This window comes from Geotrypetes seraphini, chromosome 2 (assembly GCF_902459505.1).
Source record: "Geotrypetes seraphini chromosome 2, aGeoSer1.1, whole genome shotgun sequence".
Lineage (NCBI taxonomy): Eukaryota > Metazoa > Chordata > Amphibia > Gymnophiona > Dermophiidae > Geotrypetes > Geotrypetes seraphini.
In genome coordinates this window covers 380589529-380609715 of record NC_047085.1, presented here as the reverse complement: position 1 = coordinate 380609715, position 20187 = coordinate 380589529, and the positions used below count along the sequence as shown (strand labels likewise).

Genomic DNA, 20187 nt, shown 5'->3' with positions numbered 1-20187 from the left:
GGACTTGGGACGTTGGTGAATATTAGAGTAAATTTGGGGACTTAATAAGGAGAACCAAGAGACTCCATTTTTGAGTTTTGGACATTCCCTCACCCTGAGGGGAAAAAGGGCTCCTGAGGAAGGACCTTTGACTGATTTGGCCCTTTTATTTTGAGATTGAGTATGGCTCCTGCAGGCAACCCTTGAGGGGAGGAATGCTGGTCTCTGGCCTAACCCTCAGTAAGCCTGAAATAGCAACCAGAGTGTACGGGAGGTATTTGCAGAAGACTGGCGTAAGCTAGTGGTGGCTGCAGAGACTGGAGAGAACCTGAGTCTACAGCAACTGGCGCAGAGAGACTGGAGTGACCAGGCAGACCAGTCGAGATTACAATGACATAAGTTGAGGTTGAGGGGTGGTAGACTTAAGAATAAGGTTAGTAAATTCTTTTTCACAGAGAAGGAGGTAGATTCCTGGAATGCCTGGTGACGAGAAAATGGTGATGGAATTTTAAGAAGTATGGGATGAACACAGAGGATCTCTAATTAGAATGGGTAGACTTTAACAGTCTGAATCCCACAAATAAGATGGTTTGGACAGGCTGGAGTGAGCTTCGACGACAACTCCAGTAGTTGGAACCTAAAGACGGTGCCAGGTGGACTTCTAAGGTCTATGGCCCAGAAATAACAAAGAAAAAAAGACATTTTTAATTTAACCATGAAACTGTAAAGCATACAATTTTACTGTTTTTAATTTTTAAAATTGTAATGATATAAACCGCTTTGGAAATGAAAAGCGGTATATCAAGTCATAATTATAGGGCAGACTGGATGGACCGTTCAAGTCTTTATCTGCTGTCATTTACTATGTTATGTGCTTGGTGTCCCCTTCAGAGCTGTTGACAGCAGTGGGGGATGGAGGTGGGGAATATGAGTTTAGAGCCACTAGATAACCTTGGTGGGAGGTAGGAGAGGGATTGTTGAAGTGAGGTGGAGGTTGGGTACTTTATAGCAGATGCAAGTATATTTGTGTAAAATATATACACTGTAAAATGGTGCACATACTTTCTTGTGCTTAGTGGACAACAGTTTTTATTTACCCAGGTAACTGATTAGTTACCTGGGCAAATTCCTTTGAAAGCTGTCCAGTTTGAGGGTAATTCTGTAAAAGGGTGCCTACTTAAGGTGCTGTTATGGCACCTGTTTCAAGTCTAAAGAAAAGTAGGCACCTTTTTTTCTTTTACAGAATATTATTTGAAGGGGCAGGAAATTGTGCTTACATCTAAAGAACATAAGAATAGTCTTACTGGGTCAGACCAATAGTCCATCAAGCCCAGTAGCCCATTCTCACAGTGGCCAATCCAGATCATTAGTTCCTGGCCAAAATCCAAGGCGTAGCAATATTCTATGCTACCGATCCATGGCAAGCAGCATGAGCATTTATCAGTCCTGTAGTTGGTGTAAATGCTGACACCTAGGGCTCCTTTTATCAAGGTGCGCTATGGGGATTAGCGCATCGGACATTTCATCACACGCTAACCCCTGCGGCACGCCAAAAAACTTAACGCCTCGTCAATGGAGGCGTTAGCAACTAGTGCGGCAGGTGGTTGAACGCGCGGTATTCTGCACGTTAACCGCCTACCGCATCTTGATAAAAGGAGCCCCTAGTTGTGAGCTAGCATACTCTTTAATCTACATGCGTGCTTGTGCTCCCCACTCATACTCTGCCCAAATTACATCCAAGAGCTCACCCACTTGGCAAAATATGAACTAGAATGATTTGATGGAACATAAGTAGCCACTTCTATATGTAAATGAATAGAATACCACCATTTACCCTCTTCATAGAATTACACCCTTTGGACTAAATTCTGTATACTATGGTCACGCGTAAACCTGTGTGCATTGCCAATTTGTGTGCACAACTTAATTGTTTAACAAGACAATCTGCGCTAATTGCTAATTAAAACTCAGTTATTGGCACTAATTAGAATTTATCTACACAGCTTTCTAAGTGTATTAAATAAAGCAGCGCTAGTAAATTCTAGTATGTGGCTCTCAAAACGAGGTGTGGCCAGGGGAGGGGCATGAATGGGTCATGGACATTCCTAAAAATTAGGCACACTCTTATAGAATATGCCCGATCCGGCATTTAGGCTGGGGTTTCATTGGTATAAATCCCTGCACCTAAATGTTAATTGCATGGACTGATGCTACGCGTGATTCTATAAACTGCCTAACTCCGGCATCGGTTTACAGAATCGCACAAAGTGCCAACCTTTATGCTGCTGATTTTTTTAAAGCGATATATGTAGAATTTATCCTTTTGTGTGCATGAGCCTTTGAACTGAACAGTTACTGGTTGATGAAACCTTTATACTAGCCACTGTCTGGTTTTCTCACTAGATATAGATAGACAACTACAGTCAAGGATTTGCTGTCACTAAATCAGAGGTCTCAAAGTCCCTCCTTGAGGGCCACAATCCAGTCAGGTTTTCAGGATTTCCGCAATGAATATGCATGAGATCTATGTGCATGCACTGCTTTCAATGCATATTCATTGGGGAAATCCTGAAACTCGACTGGATTGCGGCCCTCAAGGAGGGACTTTGAGATCCTTACACTAGATGTTTTAGCATTTTGCTATTCCCATAGTTTGTTTTAATTCTCCCCCCCACACACACACACACACACACATACATGTCCATCAGCAGATTTAGGACTATACTTATTGAACACATAACTTGTAAATCAGGTCAATCATTTATCAGTTTATTTTTTTCATTCTTTTCTGTATGTGATTGCAGTCATCAGCCCTCCGCCTGTGGTAAGGTCTGTTACATACAACACAAACCCCTCATCCCTGGAGCTGCCCAACACTGGACGAATAAGCCCAACTTGTAAAGTGTCATCAGGATTGGAGACGAACCTTGGTACAGTAATTCTGACGCATGAACTTGTTGGTCTTTGTCTGGATTAATTTCTGTTATTCCTCATGGCTAGCATGTAAGGAAGAAGGATCAAAGCCTTTGGTCTCCAACACATCTCCCATAGTCCTCCATTGTGGCCCTCAAACAGTTGGCTGAAATTCTCTTCAAATCCCATAAATGCGTTAATTTCAATCTTGTCCACTTAATATAGTAACTGCAAACAATCTCTTAAGTGTGTTATTCAGGTGTATCATTTATGGAATTTGTTACTGTTGGCAATCCGAAATAAAGTCAGTTTTTAAAATATATCCTTAAAGAAAGTGTTGTAGAATCAATTTTAGTATTAATTTGTAATGTTTAATACCCAGTCGTGGGACAAACCAGTATTCTTGTACTGAAGAAGTGGTTAATCTGTGGTAATTTGTCACTGTTGTTCTACTTCTCCCAGATGTTCCCATCCGACTTTCTCCCTATCTTAACAAAGTTAGTTTATTGAAGTCTAGAACTTTCAATTTTGGTTGAACCTTCTCCACACCTGTCTTAATTTTGAACCACACTCTCCGGTGATCACTGGATGTCAGATGATCACTCATTATGACATCAGAAACACTCTCTCCATTTGTAAGCATTAAGGCCCAAATTCTTTAATATTGCCGGTAAAACCTGTTGGGTCACTGTAGTGCTGGCATATTGTCTGATTTCAAAATGGCAATTGATGTTGAAATAATTTTACATGCATATGAGTTTCACGGAGATCCACCATAATCCCATCTGATCAGTCATTGGAAAAGTGACTGACATGTGCGCAGAGCTGGAAAGGGAAGCCCAAAAAGCTGAGCGGCAGGGGAAGCCCCAAAGCAGCCTCCTGCCACTCAGCTGTTCGGGTTAGGAAGACTGTGCTTTTTTCTTTTTTAAATGAGCACAGATGTATGTGTGTGTTACACAATATCTGTTCCAATTTTTAAAAAGTCTTAATGCACCCTCCCAGTCCCCCCAACAATAACCCCCTCTCAACGATGGCCCTCTGTGAAGATCGGAAGGAGGAATGCCCATGCCCTCCTGATTCATCGGCCTCCCACACGCCACCCAACCCACCCTCCTGTGAAGATCAGCAGGTGGGATGTCCACTCCTTCCTGCATCAGACTCCACTGATGACAGCCCCCTTCTGCCATGGTTTCCCCCTCCTGATGCCCCCCCCTTAGGTGGTTCTCCCCCTTCCTGATGATGCCCCCCCATGACCCCCCCTTAGGTGCCTGAACCAATCAGTCAGGACTCTTCCAATGAATCCCAGGATGCACTAGGAAGGGGAAGACCTGCCATTTTGAAGAGGCAGGCTTGCTGGCAGGAGAGAGTGGGCAACCCTCCTGTCTTCTAAATAAGGTATAGGTGGGTGACCAAGGCAGGAGAGAGTGAGCATCCCTCCTACCGATCTTCATGGAGTGGGTGATCACAGGGTCCGGCGGGTGGCTGAGGCAAGAGGGTAGCACATAAAACATGTCTTTATGGTCCTCCTCCCTATCGGTAACATGCTTACAGGCTCCTCCAGACCTGTTGGTAATTTTGGGTCGTTAGGGTGAATCACAAAGCGATGTTAGGGCATCAGTCAGATTGCTCATTTTACTATTAGTGGCCATCATGCTCGCAGCAGACTGTTGAATGGTTAACTGCAGAACTGTTTTGTTTTTGGATTGTAGCATGAGAGACATCTTTCTCTTCTGAGTTGGTGTGGGTGGGGGGAAATTATAGCACTGTGTATTGGTTAAGTTTGCATTTTTGTTGACAATCTGGTTATTCTTGAAATTGAATAAACACATTTAAACATAATATTAATGACCTTGTTATACTACATCTGCATAGCAGAGTTGGAGGCTGCAAGAAACCCACGGAAGAGCCCACGGTGATCTATTATAAGCTATCAGTCAGTAATTACTTTGCCACTAAACTATTTCAACCCAGTTTAGCATCAATCGTTACAGGCATGGTGAGATTAGAGCAGAAGGGCCTAAGTCCAGTACTACCCCATCTTGCAGGGGGAGGGTGTCATACTGCAGGAACAGCTCTTCCTGTAGAGCAGTGTATCACAAACTCTGCGCCCTGGAGGATTCCAGCTGTGCCCCTTGATGCCACTGAAGAGAGGCACCTGCGCTGGCTGACTGCTTACAGGACACGAGAGGCACGTCCTGTAGTCAGTCAGCTGGCACCTGCGCCTCTCCTCCTCACCAGCACCTCTGCTCCTTCTCCTCACTTCTCCTTCTGCAGCACCCTCCCATCGGTGGTAATAGGAGGCTCAGGACCGTAGCTGGAGGACATCCATGCATGCACGGACATCAACGTGATGACGTCCGTGCATTTCCAGGTGCCCTCCAGCCGAAGCTTCGAGATTACAGTACCAGCATCTTAAAAAGTTTGTGACACACTGCTGTAGAAAATCCAGACTATCTTGTATCATCTGATCCTGCAATAGGGATGCCTCCATCAACATCTGACATATTAAAATCTCAGCACTGCAAATTAGCCACTTCAGTGCAAGATGAATGCTACTTCTGCTAGGGGTTGCTGGTACCATTTTGTACCTGGTGCCATTAGAGGCACAAGTGACTAGCAATCACTCCTGCTCTGACCCCAGTATACACTCTTCTCTCCGCCCCCAGGGATTTGCTAGGTTGGTCTGGGGAAGGGTACAAAAGGTAGAGGGGGATGTTCAGGGGAAGAGGATCAAGAGTTAACTAATTTATTCTGTTTCTAACTCCAGGGGTGGACACTGTCCATTCAGGTAATGGTAATAAATATATGTTTGCTTTTTTTTTTTTTTTTTTAAGATCTTTTAGAAACGATTAGAACAGATAAAATGGTATCGCCAAAATAGAAGATATCTGTTTATTTACACTTCTTTTCCATTTTTTTCCTATGACGTGACCAGTAGGAGAAAAGAGAAAAACGAGCGAGCCATTCTCTGGGGAGGAATCCAAGAAGCTGAAAGTGGTGGGCGATATTCCCATTGAGTTAATCAATGAGGTGATGTCAACGATCACAGACCCTGCCGCCATGCTGGGCCCTGAGGTGAGCATGATGTATACTGTGAGCAAGCCTGAGACCGGCTGCATTTGGTTTCCATTGAGATAATTCCTAAAGCAAACTGTGGTAGGGTGGGAGAATCAATGTGTTTGAAGGGTGATATCTTTAATGCTTGGTCATGAAGGGGGTTCTTTCAAAAACCATTAGCAAGCATTAAACAGAGGTTCATGTTCAGAAATTGCTTCTTTTAAAAGTGGTAAAATGAAAGGCAATTAATATGTAAGTTTTCTATAGACTTCTTTCAGAAATCCTGATTCTTTAAGCAGTGCCTTAGAGTTAAACAGATAAGAGCTGCTCCTACTTGCTTAATTCCCATTGAATATCGACCCTTTAGACTTTTGGTCGTATTCCTGCAGCCATTGTGTATAAAATAAAACTAGCCAGACTGACACCAATCTAAACTAATATATAAGGGTTGTGTGTAGCAGTAATCCTTTCCCTTCGTATGTAAGGAAAATTGAAACTCAGCACGCAGTGACCAAACTTCAAAAGACTTCAAATACGATCGTTTTATTTTGAAACCAGTGCCCGTAATAGATTGGCTCAGCATCTGAATATTTTCTAGCCTTGAAATCGGTTCTCAGATTGAACAACAAAATGACATCTGTTTTATTTAAGTAGTGTTTAAAACTGCCGTGGGGGTTCTCTTTCTCCTGCAGACAAGCTTTCTCTCAGCACACTCCGCCAGAGATGAAGCAGCCAGACTGGAGGAACGCAGAGGGGTCATTGAATTTCACGTGGTCGGAAATTCCCTGAACCAGAAGCCGAACAAAAAGATTATGATGTGGCTGGTTGGCTTGCAGAATGTATTCTCCCATCAGCTGCCCAGGATGCCCAAAGAATATATCACGAGGCTTGTCTTTGATCCGTGAGTACAGTCAGGGGGGACTGGATGAAGATGTATGGCAAGGAGAGGGCAAAACAGGCTAGGGTTCTAGGGATTAAAAGCATGAACACAAGTGATTGCTAGACACAACAGAAGGTAAGGAATTGGTTAATTAATAAGGCAAAAAAATCTTGCTGAACTTGAGGCAAATCCTGCTACAGTCATAAATTCCATCCTGACAGGTAAGGAGGTCACTGGCGTGAGGACCCTTCAAAGTCAAAATAAAGCTGAGAATTTATTATCTTTTGAAAACACCACTAATTCCATTAATCACTAGAAGTTTAATATTTGCTAAATGTTTACTGATGTGGTCAGGGCTGATCCCACTGGCACCATGTTCTCTCTGCAGCTATCCTGAATGGGAGGAACCCTTCTGGCTCTGATTGATTGTATGAAGAAAAAAAAAAACCTTTCCCAAATCGGTCAATCAAATCCAGTAAATGCGAGATGAAAGTTTCAGGATTCCTCAAATTAAGCAAAATATCATCTGCATACATAGAGACTTTATATTCCCGACCTGCATAAGAAATACCCTGTATCTCTTTTGCCTGTTGAATAGCTAATAGCAAGGGTTCCAGTACAATGTCAAAAAGCAAAGGAGATAATGAACACCCTTGTCTAATTCCCCTCTCCAGACGAAAACATTCCGAAAAAATATTATTAATATATAATCTGGCAGAAGGGGAACTATACAAGGTTTGAATCATGTGTTTAAATCCAAACTAAACCAAACTAATCCATTGCTTGATACCTGAGGGTCCACTCCACACGATCAAAGGCCTTCTCTGCATCCAAGGATACAGAGAAGGCCGGATCTTCCATGGCTTTTGTTAAATTTAACAGGTGGAAAGCCAGTCTGGTGTTGTTTGAAGAATGTCTTTGAGCAACGAACCCTGTTTGGTGCATACCAATAATATAAGGGAGAGCCTTGGCCAAGTGTAAAGCCAATAACTTAGCCAGAAGTTTTCCATCTACATTAATCAAAGAAATAGGCCTGTAATTTGAAACCAATGTAGGATCTTTATTTGGCTTCAGCAAAACTATAGTTAAAGATTCTGCCATAGTACCTGATATACAACCTTTAGTTAGTTGAGCCTGATATAAATTTAAAAGATGAGGTAAAAGGGTAATTTGGAATGACTTATAAAACTACAGTGAAACCATCCCCACCTGGAGCGTATCCAACTCTAAGGGACTTCAACGCTGCTTGTAGTTCTTTCATTGATATAAGGGCCTCAAGAATTCCTTTTATATGCTCAGGAATTTTAGGCCCCTTAATTAACTTCAAGAACTCTAAACCCTCAAGTTCTTTATTTGAATAAAGTTCAGAAGAATATAAAGCTTTATAATATTTCAAAAATTGTTTTAAGATATTACCAATTTGAGAATGATTTTCCCCATTCTCATCTGTGATAGCCACAATTTTTACTTTCCTTTTTTTAGCTTTAAGATAATTAGCTAATACTCTTCCCGCTTTATTCGAGTTTACATGATACAGAGCCTGCTGAGAGAACAGCTCTTTCCTAGCCATTTGAGAAGAAATCTCATTATATTTATATTTCGTTTTTAAGAGGGTCTATAAAGTAGTTTGTTCCCATTTCAAGGCCAATTGGGACTCCAAAACCTTAATATTTTGTTCCAAATTAGAATATTCTATTTTAAGTTGTTTCCTAACATACGCTGAATATGAGATTATTTGCCCTCTCATGGTAGCTTTGAAAGCATCCCACAACGTTTCTAAAGAGATTTCCTCTGAGGCATTGATTTGAAAATATTCATTCATTTTTAATTGGGATTCCTCAATAAACTTTGAATCTGCAAGTAATGCATTATTGAATCTCCAAACAGGTCTGTTACTATCTTGTTCCTCAAATTTTAATTCAATCCAAACTCCAGCATGATCTGATAAAACAATTGGGTCTAAGCCAGCTTTGGTTATCTGTTGAACTAACTGATCTGATACAAATACATAATCTATTGTTGAAAATGATTTATGATGGTGTTCATCAGTTTTGTGATAAAGCCTTAGGAGATCCTTCTTTGGGAATATGTCTCTTTTTTACAGGTTTGTTTTTTTTTCTTAAACAGCTTAGCTATGAGCTTTGAGCTCTTCTTCCTTGCTAAACCATCAATCCATTTTATTAGCGTCTTGTCTTTATTTTTTTCAGATAAAAATATTACACTGTATTTTGTGCTTATGTAGATGTCCAGTTGAGACTTTCTATATTAATCCCATTATTTTTCCCTGTGTGCAATTTTCTTGCTGCAAGTTTCTTAGCTGGATATGTGCAGACAAAAGCTGTTCCTTTTTTTTTTTTCATTATTTTCTGTTTTGTATTTTTTTTTCATTGTATTTATTTTTCATTTTAGTTCATTTTGTTTTAGTATACATTATTTCATTTTATCATTTAGCAAAATGAGTGCACACTAAACAAAATAACATACTCTGAAATGTATTAGTATGCATTAATGTGGACTAAAATTTGTAGCTTGTTCTAAAATAAAATGACACAAAAATATACACCCCTACTTCCAGCCTTGCATTAAACACATGCCAGCTGATATTCAGTGCTGACAGGTTAAATAACACTTAACTGGCTAACTCTGAATATTCAGCATGAAATGGCTAGTTATCTCTTCTGAATATTCCCGGTTAGCAGTTAAAAGTTACCTGACTATATTGTGCGATAACTCTCAATTTTCAGAATTGACTGGCTAAGTTTAGCAGACAAATCGGGCAATGGAAATAGCAGGTCTGTCTTTGGCCAGCACTGAATATTGACTTAGCTGATTAACTTTTTAGCAGCCCTGAAAATCCAGATATTTGGGGCCTCTTCTATCAAACTGTGCTAGCAGTTTCTAGCGCAGTGAGACGCGCTGCTCCCGATGCTCATAGAGTTCCTATGAGCGTTGGGAGCATCATGGCTCTCTGCGCTAAAAACTGCTAGCACAGTTTGATAGAAGAGGCCATTAGTTCAGGTCACTGGAAACAGCCCGGCCTTGCATATTCACAGTCAATACCATCCATGGGAGTTAGCTGGGCTGCTTCCCACTTTCTGAATTTCATCCCCATCAAATTTAACTGGCTGGGCATAGTAGCACATAGGCCCCTTTCCCTGTTGGTTTTAGCAAGGATGCCAGTTTCAATGATTTGAACAGCTGTCCACTGGAAACTAAACTGCATCCATAAACTCATTTAACACAGGCAAGAGAACAGCTGTTCTTGTCATACTTCTGGTCATTAGCATTAGGGCTGGATCCAAGTTGGCTGTAACCTCCATATTCCTGTGCTGGTCCCTCCCCAATGATATGAAAATGATGTGACGTTCTCAGTACAGAAATTTTTGCACCTGATTACTAAAGGGCACAGATTTTTGCCCTTACAGCATTGTAGTAGGGAGGTACTATAAGTGTAAAGCATGTATGGTAAATGATGGGGGTGTGGACAGAACTTGCCAAAAATTTACTGCACAGAGCAGATTGATCCCATCATAGTAAGCAAGTTTACTGCCATTTTGAACTTTGGTGGCAATGGTGCGGGTGCAGAGGAGGATCGCTCCTGCCCATCCACTAGATAAGTAATTGCAAGCGGGAGACACGGAACCGATATTACTAAGGGGGAAATGCCTTCAGACAGCCTATATGAGGTGAAACATAGGTCTATGTCAGCCAAGATCCCCTAAGCTACACTACTAAAAAAGATAAGTATTTTCTAATGAAACGTCTCCTGCGATTGTCTCGTTCAATTGTTTTGCAAGAACAACATTACAAGTTTTTATTACAGCTCTACATTTCCCCTTATAAGGCATACATGGCCGGATTTGCTTCTCATGCCTGTTGTGCAAAGTGCCAGTCTACATCAGCTAGTTTGTTCCATATGTTCTGGTCCTGCGATCGACTGCAAACCTTTTGGTCCTTTGTCTCTATCTGCAAATGATATTACGGTGTAGAATTCTTCTCAGGCGGATGTTATGCTTTTTTCACATTTTCTTCTTTGGGATTGTCAAGGGATCATTCTCAATTATTACAAAAAGCTTCCCTGGTCTAGGAAATGTTTTTTTTATTGTGGAGACAGGCTGAAGTTCCTACTATTACCATATGGAGAAATGAGATGTTTCTTTTGTTAAAATATGAATATTTGGATGTGAGCCATTTGAGCACCTGTTTGGGAGAACTTATCCCATAGAGCCCGAAGTGCTCTCCTGAACTTTTGACACTGGAGTGCTGGGGGTGGGTTGAGGGAGGGCGGGGGGCAGTTGCGGTCCGTCTTTGAGTCTTTATGGTCTACGCGATAGACTTTCTTATTACTTGTTTTTCTATTTGGGCTATGTTTCTGAATGTTGGGTTTTTTGTGTTAAACAACTTCTAAATAAAATAAAAAAAATTTAAATACTGAAGAAACTTTGAGTATATTCATAGAAATAAACATTTTGTGAAAAATTTAAAAATATATACCAGTATATATAAAATCTTCAGACCAATGACGATTTTGGTGCTAACAATTGGTGTGTTTAAACCTTGTTCACACAGTAGCACCGCCGGGGTCTATTAGTGGAATGCCTTAGGACAGTGGTTCCCAACCCTGTCCTGGAGGACCATCAGGCCAATCGGGTTTTCAGGCTAGCCCTACTGAATATTCATGGAGCAGATTTGCATGCCTGTCACTTCCATTATATGCAAATCTCTCATGCATATTCATTAGGGCTAACCTGAAAACCCGATTGGCCTGGTGGTCCTCCAGGACAAGGTTGGGAACCACTGCCTTAGGATATATCCTATATAATAAAAGGCTAACTCGCGCATGCGCACTCCTATTTGCGTGCTTCCATGATCAGTAGTTCCGTGGCCGCAGGAGTGCGCATGCGCGACTCGCCAGCCTTACTTCCCAGCATCCGCGATTTGTTTTTCTCCGTCCCCTTCAGTCCCTCTACAGCTTCGGACCACGGACCCCCAAAGCCGCCGCAGCTCCTCTCTCATCTTCCGACGCAAGTGCAGCTCATGAGAGGAGCCGCGGTGGCGGCGGCTTTGAAAATGGCTCCCTTGCGGCGACAGTCCCCCGACAGATATTCTCGCAGTGCCCACCCCACCTCCTTTTATAGCGATCCATCGAGAGGCTCCACAGCCTTCTTCCAACACCTACCGAGCCCCCAGCGCTGCTTTTAACTCTTCCTGCACGTGGCCCAAGCCGACAGTACCAGCGATACAAAAACTGAAAAAGGAGGTGGGACTCTTCCCCACATGAAGCCCTACGGCTGCTGTTCACACAAACCAAACTCCCACGCAGCCCACCTTGAAATCGCGCACGGGAGCCCCAGCCCGATCGACTCCTCCAGGCCGACTATGCACCGACCTTGCCCGAAATCACAGGCACAACTAAGCGCCAGCTCCTCCCGAACTCGCCCAAACTCACACACACACCTAATTGTCAGCTCATTTGAAGAGCCCGAACTCACAGGCACACCTAAACATGCAGACCGGGGTCGTGGGAGGATGCGCCCTGGCAAGTGGTGCACAGGGACTTGAGAGGGAGGGAAATTGGCTGGGGAGAAATACAGGCAGACAGCTTTGTGATGTTCCCAGAACAAATGTGGCAGCTCAACCTAACCTGAATGGAAGTAAAGAGGTATGTACGTTCTTCTTTGCTTCCACAGTTGTCAAAACAAATTTCAGACACTCACAGAAGGAAGGAACACTGGACAAGGAGAGAGAGACACACAGACACTCACAGAAGGACAGGAGGCTAAAGAGACAGATTGAAAAAAAAAAAAATACAATGGACAAGGAGAGAGAGAGACAAAGATACTCAGAATTTCTGGACAGGGATCTAAAGAGACATTGAAAAACAAAACACAAGAAACACTGGACAAGGAGAGAGAGACACACAGATACTCAGAGTTATACAGATCTGCAGAAAAAATGGACAAAAAAAACAATTTATTAAGCACAAAGTATGCAAAAAATAGGAAAAATATAAAAACTTTTAATAAATAAACCATACAATGGATATTAAACCTCTCACATTAAGTTTTCAGTAATTTTCACATATATTCTAGCACCCGTTAATCTAACGGGGCTTAAACACTAGTATATATATATATGTGTGTGTGTGTGTGAAGTAAAACTTTCTGACTATCCTAAGAGAATATTATAAACCTTGCCTATTACATTTGTGTATATCCACTAGATGGTCAGGTATACACCCAAGTGAGTCCCTGGGGGTGGGGGGAAGGCTTGGAACTTTGGAGAGCCTTGATCTGTATGTGGGAGGGAGGGGGAGCTTAACTGGAAGGGGGCAGGTATTGCAGTCAGTGGTGGTAGCATGGCTAAACTTAATGCCATCTCTTTCTTTCTTTAGATTTGTATCCCGTCCTCCCAAAAAGCTCAGAATGGGTTACAAGCTAACATACATAATCTGGGGTAGCAGAGAAGAACTTCATGCTATTTTAGAGAATTGTGCCTTCAGAAAAGGTAGGCACTGGAAATGTAGGCCATGGTTTTCAAGGCCTACATTTCTGATGCCTACCTTTGACATGAATTGCACCTATATAAGTGCCTAATGCCACTTTCAGCATTAGCCATGCCTACAGTGGTGTTGTAAAGTGTCTCTATAGGCATAATTCCAGCACCATTTTTTAGGTGCTGGTAGGCGCCTTGAAATTTGTCTTAAAAGCTCTCTTAAACAGCATTTTGGACTTAACTTAGGCACCAAATAACTCTCCAGGTGGCATTAAGGGCAGCAGTGACAGTGTGTGGAATGTACTACATGCTGGCCATGCCCCATTCTGTCCCAACACTCACTGAACAATTAGCATGGGGTTTTTAACTATGCTGACATTTTAGAAACTGTTGGCATACACCTGCACTAACTGTTTACCACCCGTAGTAAACATTCCCTGTAGCTCTGTATGGCGGTATACAAAAATAAAGTTATTATTATTATTATTATTATTAAATAAAATCTGGATTTTGAAGTGAGCTTTCTGTTCTCAGGAAACACAAGACTCTGGCTTTAATAAAAGATGGTCGAGTGATCGGTGGCATCTGTTTCAGGATGTTCCTCAGCCAAGGATTTACCGAGATTGTCTTCTGTGCTGTGACATCTAATGAACAGGTCAAAGTAAGATGATCCTTTTTCTTTTTTTATAATTTTAAGAAATTATGATAAAGTGGAAGCAATGGATCAAAATAAGACTTTTGTGATGCACATTAATTGACATTAGTTACTGAAACCTTGATTTGATATCAACCTTATCCCAGGACAAGCAGGCAGCATATTCTTAACGCATGGGTGACGTCACCGACGGAGCCCCGGTACGGACACTTTTAACTAGAAAGTTCTAGTTGGCCGCACCGCGCATGCGCGGGTGCCTTCCCGCTCGACGGAGGAGAGCGTGGTCCCCAGTTTCTTCGTTTCCGCGGAGCGAAGAAGACGCATGTATTTTTCAACGGCCGTTGAAATATCGGATTTTGCCTTCCCGCTCGCGTTTTTGTCTTCCTTTTTCTTCTTTTACCTTCGGGTTTCTTTTTCGTTTTAAATTCCAAAAAAAAACCAACTTTGTTTTCTCTTTATTTTTCGAACCGGCCCCGGCGGGGCCTGTTATCACCATACAGGCCTCCGGTTTTGATTTTGCGGAGGCCGTGTTTCCCTTCATGCCCCCTCAGCCGGGCTTTAAGAAGTGCCAGCGGTGTGCACGCTCGATATCTCTCACTGACCTGCACGATTGGTGCCTAGAGTGCCTGGGTCCAGAGCATCGGGCTGACACCTGCACCCACTGTGCTACTCTTAAAAAACGTACATTAAAAAATAGACAGATCCAACAAAATATTCTTTTTGGCACCGGATCTGCCATGGAATCAGCCGCGCCGTCAACGGCATCGCAAAAGTCGGCACCGACTACTTCGACACCACCTGATCCTTCCTCGGGGTCGCTGGCACCAGGTAAGCCGGCTAAGAAGCCTTCCACTTCCCTTGAGCGCCCTCCTGTCACACCGGCGACGCCAGTCCTCCCGGCATCACGCCGACCCCGCAAACGCTCCGCCCTGATTTCGGTGAGTGCCTCGTCATCGGCCTCCTCATCGCCGGGGCATGGAGCGGCACCTATGGTACCGAAAAAGAAAAAAGCGGTACCGGTGCCCCCTCTGGACGACCGCATTGCGGCCATACTCCAAACCCAACTACAGGAGCAACTACAACAACAACTCCAGCACTTGTTGCCCACACTGATGGCCCCACTCCTTTCGGTGCCGGACCGGCCCGAGCCTCGCACCACACTACCGGTGTCGACACCATCGGTACCGTTGAACACCTCCATGCCGGTACTCGCGGCTGAACCTCTTCATCCTCCGGTGCAACCACGCTCTGATGCCAACCCTCCCCGACATCAAGACCGACACCAGTCCCCCCGAGACCAGGACCGGCACCGATCTTCCTCCCCCGGTACCGTCTCGATGCGCTCTGGCAAATCCCTCTCTAAGACTCGCCATACTGAGCCATCTGCACCACCGTCCCGTCCCGCGCATACCGACGTCAGGGACCCGGACTTATGGGAAGAATCCCCACCCGGTACCGAGGATGAGGCTTCATCAACAGACGAGGAACCATCGATGGTCGATACCAATTCCAAACCTGAACAGTCCTCATTCACAAAATTTCTACGAGAAATGTCGGCAGCTCTGTCTATCCCTTTGGAGTCCGATTCTAAGAAGTCCCAGGCTTTCCTTGACGCCCTGGACTTCGAACAACCCCCCAAAGAATTTTTAAAGTTACCCGTCCATGACATCTTACGGGAAACTTTTTACAAAAATTGGGAAAACCCTCTCACGGTACCGGGTGCACCTCGAAAACTGGATAGTTTATATAGGGTCATTCCTATCCCGGGGTTCGACAAACCTCAACTACCCCATGAATCCCTTCTAGTGGAGTCCACTTTAAAGAAAACCCAGGGCTCCAGTGTTTATGCCTCTACTCCTCCTGGCAGAGAGGGCAGAACGATGGATAAATTTGGCAAGCGCCTTTATCAGAATTCCATGCTTGCCAACAGAACTAATAATTACACCTTCCACTTCTCCTTCTATATGAAGCATTTGTTGCAACAACTCTCCTCCTTCCAAAAGTACATCCCTGAACGCAAGGTCCCGGTTTTTCAACAACAACTTTCCAGTTTGCTCCAACTCAGGAAATTTATGGTGCGCTCCATTTATGACTCTTTTGAGCTGACCTCTGTTGCCATGAGGCGCTTGGCCTGGCTGAGAGTTTCTGACCTCGATATTAATCACCAAGACCGCCTAGCCAACGCACCTTGTCTTGGTGATGAACTCTTTGGGGAGTCCCTGGACTCAACTACCCAGAAACTCTCGGCACACAAGACCAGGTGGGATACCCTGATCAAACCTAAGAAGAAAACTCCTCCTGCTCGCCCCTACAAACAGCAGTCTTCCTATCAACGCAGGTTCTCGGCCAGACCTCTCAACCCGCCTCAACAACAACAGTCTTGCCGGCCTCGTCAGCAGCACCAGACTCAGGCACGTTCACAGTCTCACCCACCGACCAAGCCTCTCCCGCAGTCAAAACCATCTCAGCCCTTTTGACTCTTTTCTCCAGGGCATAGCCAGTCTCCCACCATCCTTGCCTCTTCCTCAGCCGATAGGAGGACGTCTTCAACTCTTCCTCAACCGTTGGAAGGTCATCACATCAGACCTGTGGGTCCTCAACATCATTCGCCACGGCTACTCTCAATTTCCAGACTCTTCCACCGGACAATCCTCCCATAGAGTCTGTTTCTCACTCCTCTCAATCCCCCCTCTTCCTGAGGGAGGTCCAATCCCTCCTTCTTCTCAATGCCATCGAAGAGGTACCCCCAGACCAAAGGGGTCGGGGATTCTACTCCCGCTACTTCCTGGTTCCCAAGAAGACAGGAGACCTCCGTCCCATCCTCGATCTCCGGAACCTCAACAAGTGTCTGGTCAAGGAAAAGTTCAGAATGCTCTCCCTTGCCACGCTTTACCCGCTTCTCTCTCAACACGACTGGCTATGTTCCCTAGACCTCAAAGAGGCCTACATTCACATTCCAATCCATCTGACTTCACGTCGCTACCTCCGATTTCAGGTACAGCACCGCCACTATCAGTACAAAGTGCTACCCTTTGGCCTCGCATCATCACCCAGGGTGTTCACCAAGTGCCTTATTGTGGTGGCGGCCTTCCTCAGGTCTCACAACCTCCAGGTGTTCCCATACTTGGACGATTGGTTGGTGAAAGCTCCTACGTCTCCGCTTGTGCTGCAAGCCACACAACACACCATCTCTTTCCTCCATCTTCTGGGGTTCGAGATCAACTACCCCAAGTCGCATCTGCTTCCCACACAGCGACTTCAATTCATTGGAGCAGTTCTGGACACCACTCTGATGAGGGCGTTTCTTCCCGCCGACCGACAACGGACCCTGCTCCATCTCTGTCGTCAGGTGCTCCTTCATCACTCCATCCCAGCTCGGCAGATGATGGTCCTCCTAGGCCACATGGCCTCGACTGTCCATGTACTTCCTCTGGCACGACTCCACCTCAGGACACCTCAGTGGACTCTAGCCAACCAATGGTCACAGACCTCGGATCCTCTTTCTCATCCCATCTCTGTGACATCGTCTCTTCAGCAATCTCTTCAATGATGGTTGAACTCCTCAAATCTTTCCAGGGGTCTACTCTTTCATCTGCCCCCTCACTCCATGACCATCACCACGGATGCCTCCCCCTATGCGTGGGGAGCTCACCTGGGAGATCTTCGCACTCAGGGTCTCTGGACCCCTCAGGAGCGTCTACATCACATCAATTTCCTGGAACTCAGAGCCATGTTCTATGCTCTCAAAGCCTTCCAGCACCTTCTCTACCCTCAGGTCCTTCTTCTGTGCACAGACAACCAGGTCGCCATGTACTACATAAACAAGCAAGGCGGCCCTCCTCTGTCAGGAGGCCATCCGCATCTGGTCCTGGGCCACGGCCCACAGTCTCTTCCTCAAGGCTGTATATATCCAGGGCGAACAGAACTCCCTGGCCGACAATCTCAGCCGCATCCTTCAACCTCACGAGTGGACTCTGGATCCTCCCACACTCCGCTCCATCTTTACGCGCTGGGGCACTCCGCAAGTGGACCTCTTTGCAGCTCCTCACAACCATCAGCTGCCCCAGTTCTGTTCCAGACTCTTCTCTCCTCACCGTCTGGCCCCGGATGCATTCCTGCTCGACTGGACGGATCGGTTCCTCTATGCCTTTCCTCCACTACCTCTGATGTTGCGGACATTGTTCAAACTCCGCAGGGACAGAGCCACCATGATTCTCATCGCTCCTCGGTGGCCTCGCCAACACTGGTTCTCCCTCCTGCTCCAGCTCAGCTCCAGGGAGCCCATTCCTCTTCCTGTGTTTCCTACTCTACTTACACAACAGCATCAGTCTCTACTGCATCCCAATCTGTCCTCACTCCACCTGACAGCTTGGTTTCTCTCGGGCTGACCTCTCCAGAGAACCTGTCTCAGCCTGTCCGTCGTATTTTGGATGCCTCCAGGAAACCGGCCACCCTCCAATGTTACCATCAGAAATGGACCCGGTTCTCCTCTTGGTGTCTACTTCATCATCACGATCCCGCCTCATTGGCGGTAGAAACTATACTGGACTATTTGCTTTCTCTCTCCGACGCTGGCCTCAAATCTACCTCAATCAGAGTCCACCTCAGTGCAATCACTGCGTTTCATGAGCCTATCCTCGGAAAACCTCTCACGGCTCATCCCCTGGTTTCCCGGTTCATGAGAGGCCTCTTCAATGTCAAACCACCGCTGAAGCCTCCTCCAGTCGTCTGGGACCTGAACGTGGTTCTCTCAGCCCTCATGAAACCTCCATTTGAGCCTCTTGCCACAACTTCACTCAAATTTCTGACATGGAAGGTGTTTTTCCTCATTGCCATCACCTCTGCCAGGAGGGTTAGTGAGCTACATGCACTGGTCGCTGACCCACCTTTCACGGTTTTTCACCATGACAAGGTAGTTCTGCGTACCCATCCTAAATTTCTTCCCAAGGTGGTCTCGGACTTCCACCTCAACCAATCCATTGTGTTACCTGTCTTTTTCCCTAAGCCCCATTCTCATCCTGGGGAACAGGCATTACACACGCTGGACTGTAAGCGTGCCCTTGCATACTACCTTGACCGTACCAGGGCTCACCGCTCGTCCCCTCAGCTCTTTTTGTCCTTCGACCCTAACCGTCTAGGTTGCCCTGTCTCTAAACGGACGCTTTCTAACTGGCTTGCTGCCTGCATTGCGTTATGTTATGCTCGGGCCGGTCTCTCACTGGAAGGTGCTGTCACGGCCCACAGGGTCAGAGCTATGGCTGCTTCTGTGGCTTTCCTCCGCTCCACGCCCATCGAGGAGATCTGCAAAGCTGCAACTTGGTCCTCAGTTCACACATTCACTTCTCACTACTGTCTGGATGCCTTCTCCAGACGGGATGGGCACTTCGGCCAATCTGTGTTACAAAATTTGTTTTCCTAATGGCCAACCATCCCTCCTCCCTCTCTGTTAGCTTGGAGGTCACCCATGCGTTAAGAATATGCTGCCTGCTTGTCCTGGGATAAAGCACAGTTACTTACCGTAACAGGTGTTATCCAGGGACAGCAGGCAGATATTCTTACGACCCACCCTCCTCCCCGGGTTGGCTTCTTAGCTGGCTTATCTTAACTGGGGACCACGCTCTCCTCCGTCGAGCGGGAAGGCAACCGCGCATGCACAGTGTGGCCAACTAGAACTTTCTAGTTAAAAGTGTCCGTACCAGGGCTCCGTCAGTGACGTCACCCATGCGTTAAGAATATCTGCCTGCTGTCCCTGGATAACACCTGTTACGGTAAGTAACTGTGCTTTTTGCCTTTGGGTGATGCAATATTACATGCAGCTAATACTGCTGATGATTGTTACAGACCACTTTGGGGCTATCCAGATAGCGTCAGGGCAATGCAAGGGCAAACCAAGAGCGTTCCCCAGAGTTACTCAGCAGTGATATTCAGTCCTCTGTCCAGCTAAAGTTAGGAGAAGCAGAAAGGCAGTCTTATCTTTATCTGTTTTGTTGTTCCGATGACAGCAGCAGCAATCACTTTAGAATCCGGATAGTCAGCAACGGCCACTGTCCGGATACCAGCGCAGTATCAAATAACTTAATCCTTCCATTGTCTCAGGTACCACAGTTAGATTGTAAGCCTGCAATGACAGAGAGGGAAAATACTTAAGAGTACTTGATTACTATTCAGTGTATTGTAATTGCTTTGGGTGAATCTCTTCATGAAAAAA

The 20187-nt window shown here is 45.2% G+C and overlaps 1 protein-coding gene across 1 annotated transcript in view; it reads left to right on the top strand.

Moving 5' to 3' along the window:
• The window catches only part of KAT2B (lysine acetyltransferase 2B), a 141733-nt gene that overhangs the window by 81215 nt on the left and 40331 nt on the right, over positions 1–20187 (top strand). Inside the window, exons 10-13 of the mRNA XM_033932862.1 lie at positions 2784–2909; positions 5828–5967; positions 6642–6850; positions 13859–13985. Coding sequence (XP_033788753.1) covers positions 2784–2909; positions 5828–5967; positions 6642–6850; positions 13859–13985 — 602 coding nt within the window. The remainder of the gene's footprint in view (positions 1–2783; positions 2910–5827; positions 5968–6641; positions 6851–13858; positions 13986–20187) is intronic.